We start from the raw sequence: 12,507 nt of genomic DNA, 5'->3' as shown, positions 1-12,507 counted from the left end.
TTATACGTTGTTTTTTAGATTGCAGACACAGGGAAGTAAGTACCAGATTCTCCATGCTATTGCAGGTTTTTAACACCAGTGTCAGTGGCATAACAGTGGAAAATACAAGTTCCTTCTATTGAAAAATATGCTGACATTTCAAAAATGAAAAATAATCCTCATTTCCAAACAAAATTTAAATTAGAGCTAATATAATAAAACTAAAACAAGTATGCTCTCTTGTTCAATCAAGGAAATCTATGTATTATGCTACACAGTAGTTTTAAGCCATATAAAATTCTTTTGCCTCATCTTCTATGAAAAAGCACATTTTTATACACTGTAAGGAAAACAAAGTTTGTCACATATACCACAAAAACACATATTTGAAATATGGTCTATATTTGAATACTTGTCATTAATACCTCCTTAAATTTTAAGTAAGCTGGAGGTTGTATAAAAATAATTTAAAGATTTTGCTAGAAATCTCTTTCTTAAAAAGCACTAATAGCATTAATATATTAATGTTTCATGGAATTAGAAAATTATTATCAAGTTTTGAATGTAAAACATCTCCTGTAAGAAAATACTTATTTCCCAAATCAGTAACTTACTTGTTCCTCTAAATTTATGGGAGCTATTCTGATTTATTAATGTATTCTGTGTGATGAGCATAGTTCTCTCTTATGGAGTGCACGTGGTGCGAGTTGCTCTTAGCTCCCATTCTTTCAAATATTAGAAATGCAGAAATTAACTCCCATAAAAAGTTAAGAGTCAAACATTTTAGTTTTTTTAAAATAGTGAAGAAGTAGTAAGTACCCTTGGTAGAATCCTGGATGTCGGCGTTCTCCCAGTCCTTCCTGTCCAAGTAAGACGGTGAGATTTCTCTTTGCTGGACAACTAGTACACAAGGGCATCAGGTACTCTCAGACAGAGAGATGGTCACGTGTGCTCAGGCCCTTTTGCTGCTCCTGCTCCTTTGTAGCTGGTGGCTGGGCTAGGAGCCAGAAAAGGGCAGGGCTTAATTTGTACATAATTTACGTTCCTTTTCAGGAAAAAATTAAATATTTTGTCCACATCAGACCCTTCTAGATAAGATGGTGTCTCTTACTGTTACCTGGTAAGAGTATTGATGAGTTGCTAGACAACACAAACATACTATTGGTACCATCACTCTGTAGATGCATTGCACTAGATTACTAAAATATCTCACACCGTTTTTAAGAAGTACGGAGAAAAGGGTTCTCTACTAAAAAAACCCAAAACACAAACAAACAAAAAAACCCAGGAAAGAAATTCTTAACGCTAAAGTTTAAAAGTGAACCTCTCTCACAGTTGTGTGAAACTTTGGTAGGATACATCTCATCTAGCAGCAGAGTGAATGGAAATACTTCCTCCTCCTACCTATGGTTTTTGATGTAAATTTGGATAGAGAAACCAAAATCTTGTTTGGCAGTGGTACTTTGCACTTTCATCCTGACTTCCCCGTCTTCCTCCCCAGCCCAATGATGTATTTGCAAAGATGCTTAACTTTGCAGGTAAAAGGGTTGTTCTCCAGCCTCCAAGATGAATGAAGTACATGCAGCAAATTAACTGGTGAAAGGTGATTTACTATTAAATAATACATTTAAAATAAATAACGAAGTAAATGATTAATAATTATAGAAGTTCTCTGATTCTAAGATTTTAAAGCACTTCAAAACCACATATCCTTTTGCAAATAAAACAATGAGAAATCAAGGCCAACATTTTTAGATGGGTGTGTCTAAAATTAGGTCTCAAAGCCATAGTTAAGATGCTAAAGAAACACTCCCAAATCTAAATATAAATGACTACAATTTAAAATGTTTGCATGTTAGAAATATCTCAAGTTCATAGGTGACTTTGCAATTTAAACATAACAATGTTCATGCGCTGACAAGAACTCAAACTGACACCTAGGTGAATACATTTTAGCATAGTATATAGATATTTGGGTCCCTGTAGTCTGCGTTAGAACTAGAAACTTTAAACCTGTCACACCAATCTGCACTTCTCAGACTGCCGGATGAGTGCGAAACCCAGCTCAGATCCTCTCTTTTGAGCTGTCCACAACACTGATAGCTTTTACTATTTAATCCAGGAGAAGAAGTGCCTGTTCTATCCTTGGACTACTACAGAACTCCACAAGTCAAAGCAGCTGGTCAGCTTATTCCTAGTTTATCAATCCCTCACTGCCCAGTGAAAGCAACAAAGAATATTTTAACTTGGCTTTGGGTTCCACTCTAGCCAAAAGCAGACACCTCAGAAGAGCTTTCAGAACTGCTATTTGGTACCTCTTCTGTCACACTTATTCTCCCATTTTTAATGAAGAAAAGAGGTGGCCAAGTTTATTCACTGCATCCTGCTAAGCACTTTGGAAAGAAACAGAAGATAAAGTTACAGAGGTAAAAGTGGCTGCATTAAGATTTAAGCTTCATTTTGGTCTAGAATCACTCTATACTGCCCTTTTCTACTTTTTCTCCTATAACCACTCACAATTCATGTAGGCACACAGAAATAAATAAAGCACCCAGTACTTCTAGGAGATGACTGCGTAAAATACCACAGGAAGGTGTCAGACAGTTTGCCCGTTTATTTAAAGAGAAGTGTGGAGAAGGTCCACGTTTCTGAAATGTTGCCTTATCAAAACGTTACTCACACCCAGACGGTAAAGCAATGCTGAAATGTAATTGAAGTGTTTCATAGAGGAACCCAGTAACCTCACACAAGCCGATTTCAAATCACACGCTGACAGATCCACTGATAAACCTGATTTTTTTGAGTAAGAACAACTTGGCATAAGCCAGACAAGACACTGCACGTCTCCGGTACAGAAAGGTACACTCTTGGCCCCATGCTGGTTCTGTGGGCATCAGAGCTGGGTGCTGGACCACAGAGAGATATGGCCTAGGAGATAGATGTGCGGAGACTGGGGCTTTGCGTCTTTCATTCAGCACGGCCCATTAACTTCATAGATCTTCATTTCCCGGCCACAGAACAGGAGTAATGCTCCAGCTGTGAGGTAATAGGAATCTGAATGAGGGTTTTTAATTGTGTGGAAGAAACCATACAGAAAGGAGCCTTTAACAGAGTCGTGACCAAAGCATGAAGAGCTAGACAGAGGTCTGAGTTAAAATGACAGCTGGATGTTTGGCCTGAGTCATAGCAGATGGGATGTTCTGCAGTGCCCAAGGGCAGAAGAATAGCAGAAAAGCTCAAGAGACTGAGCTCTCTCAAGGATAAGATTTTGCTGAAATAACTGTGGCATAAAAATACCATCTCTTCATTTGACTTACTAAAAATTTTGTATCTAAGCCCTGAATTAGTAAAGTCGTCCAGGCTCATCATGTGTTTGAACACCCCCACGTGCACTTGTTCACATCCAGATGCCCAGTCACATGTACTGACACAATCATATGAACTCAGAGTGGCGAGACTCGTTTGGACAGCATACCATTGCCGATCCTCTCTGCAAACCCAAAGAAGACCGGACAGATCTGCTGTAGGGTGTAAGTACTTTGACTAAAGGTATTTAGTTATTTGTGACTACAAAACCAATCATCCTCATAACAAGGATTGAGTCTAAAGCAACAGAACGCCGACAGAAGTGACAATGGTGAGGCATTCACAGAAAATCTTAAAAAGCATTTAAATCAGAAGGTCTCGCCATGCTAATGGACATGAGAAGAATGGAAGTCTCCTCTAAACACCAGGTCTTTTCCAACCTAAACAACTGATCAAACATTGCTGTGCTTAAAATTTTTGCTTTGAAATGAGAAATCATGGGATCTGAATTTGGGAAAGGAAACAAGAATATTTTTCATATAATCAAATGCTAAGCATTGGTAGATATCAAGTATTTCTAAGGAATTAAGTCATCCTTAAAAATATTTTTCCAACATACTATTAATGCAACAACAGATTTAATTTAATACCCAAAGTATGCATCATTCAAATGCAATATTAAATACTTCAAGATAATACGCTGTTCATATTCCTTGCTAAGTTAGAAAAGTAAGATACAGAGGCAAAGCAACTTAACCATGTCGTGCTGTAAGTCCGTGCTGGAAGGGAAAAGAGGATGCAGATCCTTATTCCTGTTATTAGACAAAAGGCATATTTTTGGTGCCTAATACAGAAAAAGAACAACTGTATGCTAGGGCTAAGTTAAGATACTTTGGGCAGTAAGTGCCCTCTGATTTTTTGTTAGGCAAAGATATTAAGCATTCATCACTATGCATTTCAACAGCTTGTCCTTTGTAAAAACATTTTTTCTGTATAACAGTGTAATACATTTCTGTACAATATAACAACAACAAAAGAAGAAAGTCACAAATACACATTTAGTAGAGATACTATGCTTTTTCTGGTTTTCTCACCCCCTGTCATCTGTTAATGGCTTTTTCTTTTTAATACTATCAGATACAGTGTTTCTAAAACCAATGATACATAGTACTTTAAACATGTTTTTCCTCCAAAAAAAAGTCTTAAAATTTAAGATTTTCTACTATACTTTTCAGACAGCTAGCTGCAAAGCTAAGAGATAAGATTCTTCTTAAATCTCTCAGTTCTTCATTACCATACATAAACATTCTCACTCTATTCCATCCTTTTTCCTGTGTCTTTCTGTATTTATTTGTGTTACAGTTCTGCATATTTCACCATTTCCTCATGGAAGGAATAAAGCACACACGAATACTTCAAACGACAGCCTTGGAGTGTGTCATATAAAATGCTTTTCAAGTCACATTGTTCTCATTTACTTTGGATTCATGGTTGCTTTGCATGTGACACAGATTGATTTACAGGTCAAATGAAATGATAACTGTGAGACTGCATTGCCAAGTCAGGGTGGAATTACAGGAAGAAATAAAGCAACCTAATAGCAACAATGAACGTGCCCTTTATCAGCTCTTAGGTCTTGTTAGAAAAGGGGTCAGTTTTTGTAATATTTGAAGGGAAGGAATATAAACACATCATGAATAAAACTACTGCATTAACTTGTACTGAATAAAGCCATGTTTCTGTATAATGAGCTGGGATGACAGCTTGGCTTCTTATATATAGGAATTGCAAAGGAAAAAAAAAAGCCACAGAAGATATATATATATATATATATATATATATGCGCGCAGGTTTAAAAAAGATTCTTGAAGACCAATCCCTTTTAATTCAAAGGTTTTCTAATGGTTATTGCACTCGAAGAGAGAAGAATAATCATCATTCATCATTACTACTACTATGTGGTTTGTTTTCATACCCCAAAACCATTGGAGGAGTTACACAGGCATAGGAGGTGGATTAGCATGGATAGAAGAGGAGGATCTGTTTTGCGCTATGCCAGTCAGGTATCATTTAAAACTTGTCATAATTAGTACCAAGTTTCATTTACAAAGTTCCATTGTTCCATTCCAAAGTTCCTCTGTTGTTAACCCACAAATCATACCACAAGCTGCAGACCTTTCCAAGTAGGAAAGGAAGAAAGAAAAACCCTCTAAAAGACATTAAGTTTATTTTCTAGTTATTTCTCTGTTAAGAAAGAGCCTCGATACCACATTAAATGTGGCCATGATGACAGAGACAGCCTGTACCACTGAAAGCATGTAAACTAGTGGCTTATGTGGTCAGCCTAATCTACCTATCAAATTCTGAGTTTAAGATTTAACCAATGAAGTCTCACATGATATGAGTCAGAGATTATCAATCACCTCATACGGTGGTTCCACTAGTGCATTCAATATAGTTACCTAAAACCTAGATCCTCTTTATTGTAACAAAGACAGTGAAGCAACAGGGTGTTTTCTGACGCTGTCAGGTTTCTGGAACTGGATTTTCCCTTCTTCCTCTCTCTTAAAACAAAACAAAACCCTAAACAAACCAAACTATTCTGAAAGCAAACATCTAAGAAGCATCTGTTTGAGATGGAAAATTATTGTGATTTTGCTGCGGGCATTTCGGGCGAGCGGGAGTCAGATTCAAATACTCACAGAGTTCAAGATCTGATCCGTTTATTGTACAAACCAGGTAGACTTTTATAAGGCATTCTATAAGCGTGCAATAATGTGGTTGGCTATTTTACAAGCGTATAATAATATGATTGGTTAACAATTGTTTACTGGGAAGATTTCTGTTTTCTGCTTGTTCTGGCATGTAGGCTCCTTTCTGCGGTTTCCCAGCTCCTCTTATCACGTCCCGTTGGCCTTGGTTTTGAGCAAACATCTGCAATTTGCTCCTTTTTCTTCATCCCACTGTTCTGGCCGTAACCTCGTCTTATTTCTTCAGTATTTTTCCACTTGCTTCAGAGTTCAGTATAATCATTCAATACAGCAAGAGCCCCAACATGATTTAGTTGTACAAACATCTCTGGGTGTCTGAAGTCTTGGAACTTTGTAGTTACAAATCTAGATACACACTAATAGTAGATAACATGCTCATAAGGCACAGAGAAATTCTGACTGAACAGAACTCTAAAGGACACAGCATAATACCCACTTATTGCTGTTATCTTCCTTAGAAGCACCATGAACTTCCTGGGGTTGACTCGGATTCAAGCATATTTAGATGGAGGAATTTGTACTGAGCCAAGCTGTCCCACCCTTCTTCTGAAGGTTGTTGTCCCCTGAAGCAAGTATGGCTGAACCACGCACAAAGAAGCTCCTAACTGCCAGTCCATACTAAGGTTTTATAAACATCTGCACTAGCAGCTGAAAGCTGACTGTAAATTATGGCAGTCCATGAGCTGTTCCACATGGAAGTTGCCCACTCTTGCTACAAAAACAGCACCCTTCTGATTGGGGGTAGAGCACATACTTCAAGGTAGCAACTGGTTTAGCTGTTTGTCTTCAATTCATTGCATGCAAATCAACACAGTCAGTGAGTCACAGCAATGACATGACTTACAAACAAGCTGGCAGAAAAACATACAACTTTATCAATTATAAAACTCCTCCTTTATTATGCCTTGAATACAGTGAATTGCATTCCGGGAAGCATAAACCAGGAAAGCAAATGACATACACCTGACAGATCAACATTGAAAAGTCATTAACAGAGCACTCAATCAGGTCGCCACAGCTGAACCATCTCCTTAAAATGCTTTCCAGACTAAGTAGCCCTCGGACTGATGGGAGCAGGTAGGGCAGGAGTTTCCAGGTAGGTAATAAGCAGGAAACAGGAACTATATTTTAAAGGAAAGAGCTGCTCTGAGTAGATAGCAGGACTGACCAACCTGCAAGACAAGGATGTATGGAGAGAGGCTGCAACAGCCCGAAAACACATAAAAGCAGTGAAGCTGGATGGGATGTAATGGCTAAATACTGTAACTCCTGGCTATTCTATAGGTTCTGTGGTCTCACAGATTCTCATGTCAACATTTGCTCCTTACTTTTCTGCTGCATTTTTCTTGAACAGGAGACTTAGAAACCCTTAGCTCACACCACCAGCAAAGAGAAGACTCTTGAATTCCTAACACCTACTTTAAGTTAGGGAGTGTGCTCAAGCAAGCCAGACAAACTTGCTATGCTTTGCCCACAGAAACAAGTGACCAGTCTAAACCAAAACCAACAGCTGAGTGATGAGATGAGCATTAGTGCCAGTTACTGTGAATTTAGGATTACATGGATCCACTGATGATCAGTCTGTAGAGATGCTGTGAAACAGAATTGTTTTGAATAAGTAAAATCTGAACACTGAATGTTATACAGGGTAAAAAAAGGTTGTAAATGAGAGGTTTGACAGATTACAATCTAACACAATATACCAAAATATTCTGATGCTTATCCACGCTTACAAGTCTGACATGCATTACTATCTTATTTCACAGAGTCTCTGACATCATTTAATGTACCTGCATAAGTATATTTCCTTTTAAGGTTCTTTTAAAGGACCTTTATAGGAATTTCAGAATCTATGCTACAGTATTGTGGTATTTCTTAAACCCTCTGAGGAATAAATACGAGTCTCTTTTTGGCAATATAGAAACCTCATCCTTTCTATCTGGATTTACTGTTTTAACATTTCTGTTAGTACAAATTCACCCGTTTTATCATGACCATTATTTAACATTTCCATACCCCAAATAAGAATATAACTAAACCTATTAATTTACAATTAACATTTCATATCAAAGCACCTCAGCAGTTACACACGTACCCACACATATACTAATAAAATCACACAGAAGTGATGCATAGCACAAAGCACCATTTTAACTACAGTATTGCACAGTAGGCTGGTACTAACATGGAATGCAGGAGTCAGCTGGTGCAAGCATAAAACATTAAAAAGAGACATTTATGACAGAAAGAATTTTTAATTCTTTATGGAGAGAAAACAGATGGAGGGACAGAAAAGATAGTATCTCCCATATCAAAGTATATATGGTCATTCCCATCAGCTGGCACTCAGGAGATGCAAATGGCTGCTGAATAAACTCAGGTCAAGTATCTGAATTTTTCAGTCTAAATCCATTTTTATTAAATATTACATATATTAAACACCTGAGATGAATTCCTAACCTTCTGAAAGACAACAGTAAAACACCTACAAAATACTAATGAGCTGTCATTGCAGAGTTTCTCAGTAAAAAAAGCCAACTGTATTTCATAAATCAACTGGAAAAATATATGCCTCATTACTGCAGTTAGCTTAAACTGGATTTTCTAATATGGTTCTGAAAACGTATTTTAATCTTTCTAGGACAGGAAACATGTAAGAATTTAACAGAATGGCTTAGAAGACTAGCAGTGTTTGGTTACACAAACATAACCAGACTTTATAAGGTATTACTTGTTTGCATGTCTGATGTTTTCTCAATCGTCAACTCTAAATCTTTCTTTACTGGCAACATAAAAAGCAAAGAGTCAAAATCATTATAAGCAAACTTCTTTTGGCAAAAACATTCATTCCAAGCTTTGTTTTCTGCACTAAGGTTATTTCTTGGACTTCCTACGCAAAACTGACATAAAGAATCCTCTTTCTAGTATCACAGCCATCTGTCCCATCTGTTACGGATAATGAGCACCAGCAAAGAAGTCTCAAACCAACTGCCAAAAATCATCTTGGACATACCACCAACTGACTGAAGCAATTACTAGTAAGATGCAGTAGAACAGAAGAGAGACAAAAGTTGTGACCCTGTATAACTACTAATTATATTAGAAATACATACATTAAAATTTGTATTAGCTATATTGAAAAATATCCTCTACTTATGTTTAAACTTTGGAGAGTTCAGGGCTTGAATTACTTGCAGTCCTGCAAAGTCTGCAAGTGGAGCAAGTCATCAGCACTTATCGTCTGTAACTTCTCTTGCCAGAAGTTGAGACAACAAAGAATACATCTTCCCTCTTTCTTCTTGAAGCTGGAAGTTTTAAGCACACTCTGAAAAGAAGCAGTGGGACCATTGCAAAGCTCTTCAGCATCTTTTGTCTAAAATTTCATCCTAGAAGTCAAGCACATGAATAGTTTTTAAAATACAATTCAAAATATATAAACTGCATGGGCTCACCATCACCCTTGACAAAATGGTAATGGAAAAAACAATATAAATGAACTTGATTAACTATCAATGTTCCTTACTTACACGTTCAATCGTGCTACAATGCTTTCTAACGTACTTTCTAACGTACATTAACAGGAACTTCTTCCTATACGTTTTACAAGCAATACAGTTTACCTGGGAAGGCTGAAAGACAGAGGTGGCTGTGGAACACTGGCCTCTGTCTCTACATGCCTGTAACAACTTTCTTACTACTACAGCATGGTTATATATCCGTTTCCTCTCCAAGCATCTCTTTTCAGTGATCAGCACTTATACAGTGAATTCTACCCATACTTGACAGGCCTCAGGTTCCATTCTCCATGGAGCAAGCACTCTTAACTAGCGGGTCTGACTGGATTCCACACACACTCCCACTCCCACCTTGAATGACTGGGCAATGTTTGTAAATCAAAATATAAACTACAGCTATAGAGACAAGGATTTAAAAACCAGTCTCACTATATATCTGCCTTACCCATTTTCTTGATGAATACCTTGGCAAGCCTAAATTCTCTAGTGCAACTCTGCAGCTGCCTGCATGTCCACTTTTTCCCCTCAAACAGCTCTGTGACAAATGCTTCTGCCTTGTTTAACCCTGAGAAAGTACTTCCACCAAGCAATTTCTCTTGTCTGTATTTTTTCCTTTGCCAGTTTAAAAGCAGCAGGCTGGCTCTGTGAGAGGTTTAGTTTATTCAGCTGCCTCTCCCACCAGCTTGTAACAATAGTCCAGTGTTTGCTGAGGCTGTCTTTACTGTTAGTGGGGTCTTTTTCAAGTCAGTCTTGTTCATTTAACTGATAAATCATGCAGCCCGTGTAGAAATTTTTATTACAGCCATTACATCTGGTCCTAACCCTCTAATGTGTTTAGCTGTTTAACCATTAATAACTACAAATACTCAGCCTGCCTTGCTCCTTTCACCCAAATACTGATCTCTTCGAATCATTCTTTGTGTAACTTAGGTTATGCTGTGGACTAGCTTAGGTAAGAACTAAAATAATTACAGATGTTTTCAGCTTTGGACAAAGTCACTGCTGGAAATTAATACATCTTATATTAGGCCTATGAAATACTATCCTTCTACTGAAATATGTGAACTATATAGAAACCATGATCTGTTTCTGATGACTATTTACCTGAGCACTTTTTTGAAAGCCAGAATTGTCTTTTTGGTTTATACTCCATTTTTGAAGTAATAACCTGTTTGAAAAAAAAACAAAACCCAAATAATTACAGTAGCTTTTCACAGAGACATATAGTACCTTTGTATCTTTGTTTAGCCGTGTCCTTGAGTGACAGAAAATCTTTTCACTGAGGAGTTATAATGAATTTTAAAGCACTTCACAAGTACTTTTGCCTGCTATTACAACTGAAATGGTGATTTCTTGTTCTGGATTGGCAGTTAGGAAGTGTAACCATGAAGAAACATAAGGATCAATACAATTTAACTATTCACTCCAGTTCTAGGCAAGTATGAAAACTAGCTTTGAATGATACCAGAAGCAGCAGGGAGGTGTGCCAGCCGAGCCAATTCATTCTACTGAGATACAGATGGCATGGAGCAGGGCTATGCTGCTTCCAAGAAATGCTTAGATTGTTTGCAGTCCACTGGAATACCTTTGCCTGGCATCATATTGTACTGTTATCTGTTATATAACTGTTAACAGAAAAGGGAAAAAGAAACTTTTGTTGAGGGAGGACACTGAAGAGAAGATGAGAAAAAGAAAAAAAAAAAGGGGAGACAAACCTGAAGAGTTTTGCAGAACAGTCTTATTCTATGGAGAGAGAAGGAAGCTGCAAATCATAGTAAAGAAGGAAAGAGGGGAAGACACAGGACAAGCAGTGGACACAAGATTTAATAAGGTAAGCAAAAAGATTAAGAGTCAAATTATTTAGGAAATCAGAAAGACTGAGATTGAGAGATGCGATCTTTGTGAGGAGAATGATTTTTTTCAGATTCTTCAGTATATCAGGAAATGTAAGAAGAGTGAAGAGGAAGGCTTAGGGAATCTTACCAGAAAAAGGCTAGTAGAACTTTACAGGTCTTTAGAGGCAAAAAGAAAGGGAGATTGATGGTAACTTGAAAAGTAAATGGGTTGAGACAGGATTGTTTGAGAACAGAAGAAAAATCTCACATTACTCCATGCAGAGAACATAATTCTAGCAGAGAATGGATGACGATGCAGTTAAGAGAAGTCAGAATGAAGTAGGATAGGAGCCCATACAGATTTTGGAAAATAAATGTAATTTACATTTCTGAGTAAGAGGTCATATTAAAGGAAGAGGTGCTAAACAACACTGCATCACATTAACAAGAGTAAATTTTCTCTTTTAATAATATATATGAAGATAAATATATTGATTTGGCAGATGACAGAACTTAGCAAGGAGAGGAACAACTTAATGTAATTTCTCTTTGACATAAGAAATGGAGAGACAACTACTGACAGAAAACGGAAGTCCTGAAGTTTAACACACTGTCAGAATCTGCTCAGATCCTTTACCATGATGGTAGATAACTGTATAAGACTGTAAAACCGAATCCCTCTGAAGCAGACAGCTTGCTTGCACATCATTTTGCAAGCCTCAAAAAAATCACTAAAATTTACAGTACAAGGAAAGAAACAGCCATTCTTTTTTTAAATAGCAGACACTGAAAGTCAAGATATTCTTGTCTTCCCTCCATGAATTAAAAAAGAAATTATTGAAAGATTCTTGATAAATACTCACCTCAAAGATTTTGCCTGCTTTAAGAAACTTCTAGCTTTTGCTATTTCTTCAGTAAGTTTCTTTAAATCATCTCCTTCAAAGTAAGGGAAAACTGGATCCTGAAAACAGAATTAAAATATTCTACTTAAACTCACACCTATTCATTACATTCAGTTTCTACCAACTTGGTTAACTGAGTCTAAGCTGTAATCTCCCAACTCCTATCTACTTGCAGAGGTGGTCTTGGTCTTACAAGGAG

General features: G+C 37.2%; 1 protein-coding gene across 1 annotated transcript in view; it reads right to left on the bottom strand.

Annotated features, from left to right (window-relative positions):
* Positions 1-6,634: 6,634 nt before the first annotated feature.
* VWA3A (von Willebrand factor A domain containing 3A) overlaps positions 6,635-12,507 on the bottom strand; it is a 33,924-nt gene continuing 28,051 nt past the window's right edge. Inside the window, exons 30-32 of the mRNA XM_056338653.1 lie at positions 12,270-12,367; positions 10,676-10,739; positions 6,635-9,442 (exon numbers count right to left, since the gene is read on the bottom strand). Of these exons, the coding sequence (XP_056194628.1) occupies positions 9,416-9,442; positions 10,676-10,739; positions 12,270-12,367 (189 nt within the window). The 3' untranslated portion in view covers positions 6,635-9,415. The remainder of the gene's footprint in view (positions 9,443-10,675; positions 10,740-12,269; positions 12,368-12,507) is intronic.

The sequence above is a fragment of the Falco biarmicus genome, chromosome 4 (genome assembly GCF_023638135.1).
Source record: "Falco biarmicus isolate bFalBia1 chromosome 4, bFalBia1.pri, whole genome shotgun sequence".
In the NCBI taxonomy this organism is placed as follows: domain Eukaryota; kingdom Metazoa; phylum Chordata; class Aves; order Falconiformes; family Falconidae; genus Falco; species Falco biarmicus.
This window is presented reverse-complemented; position numbering and strand designations above follow the sequence as displayed.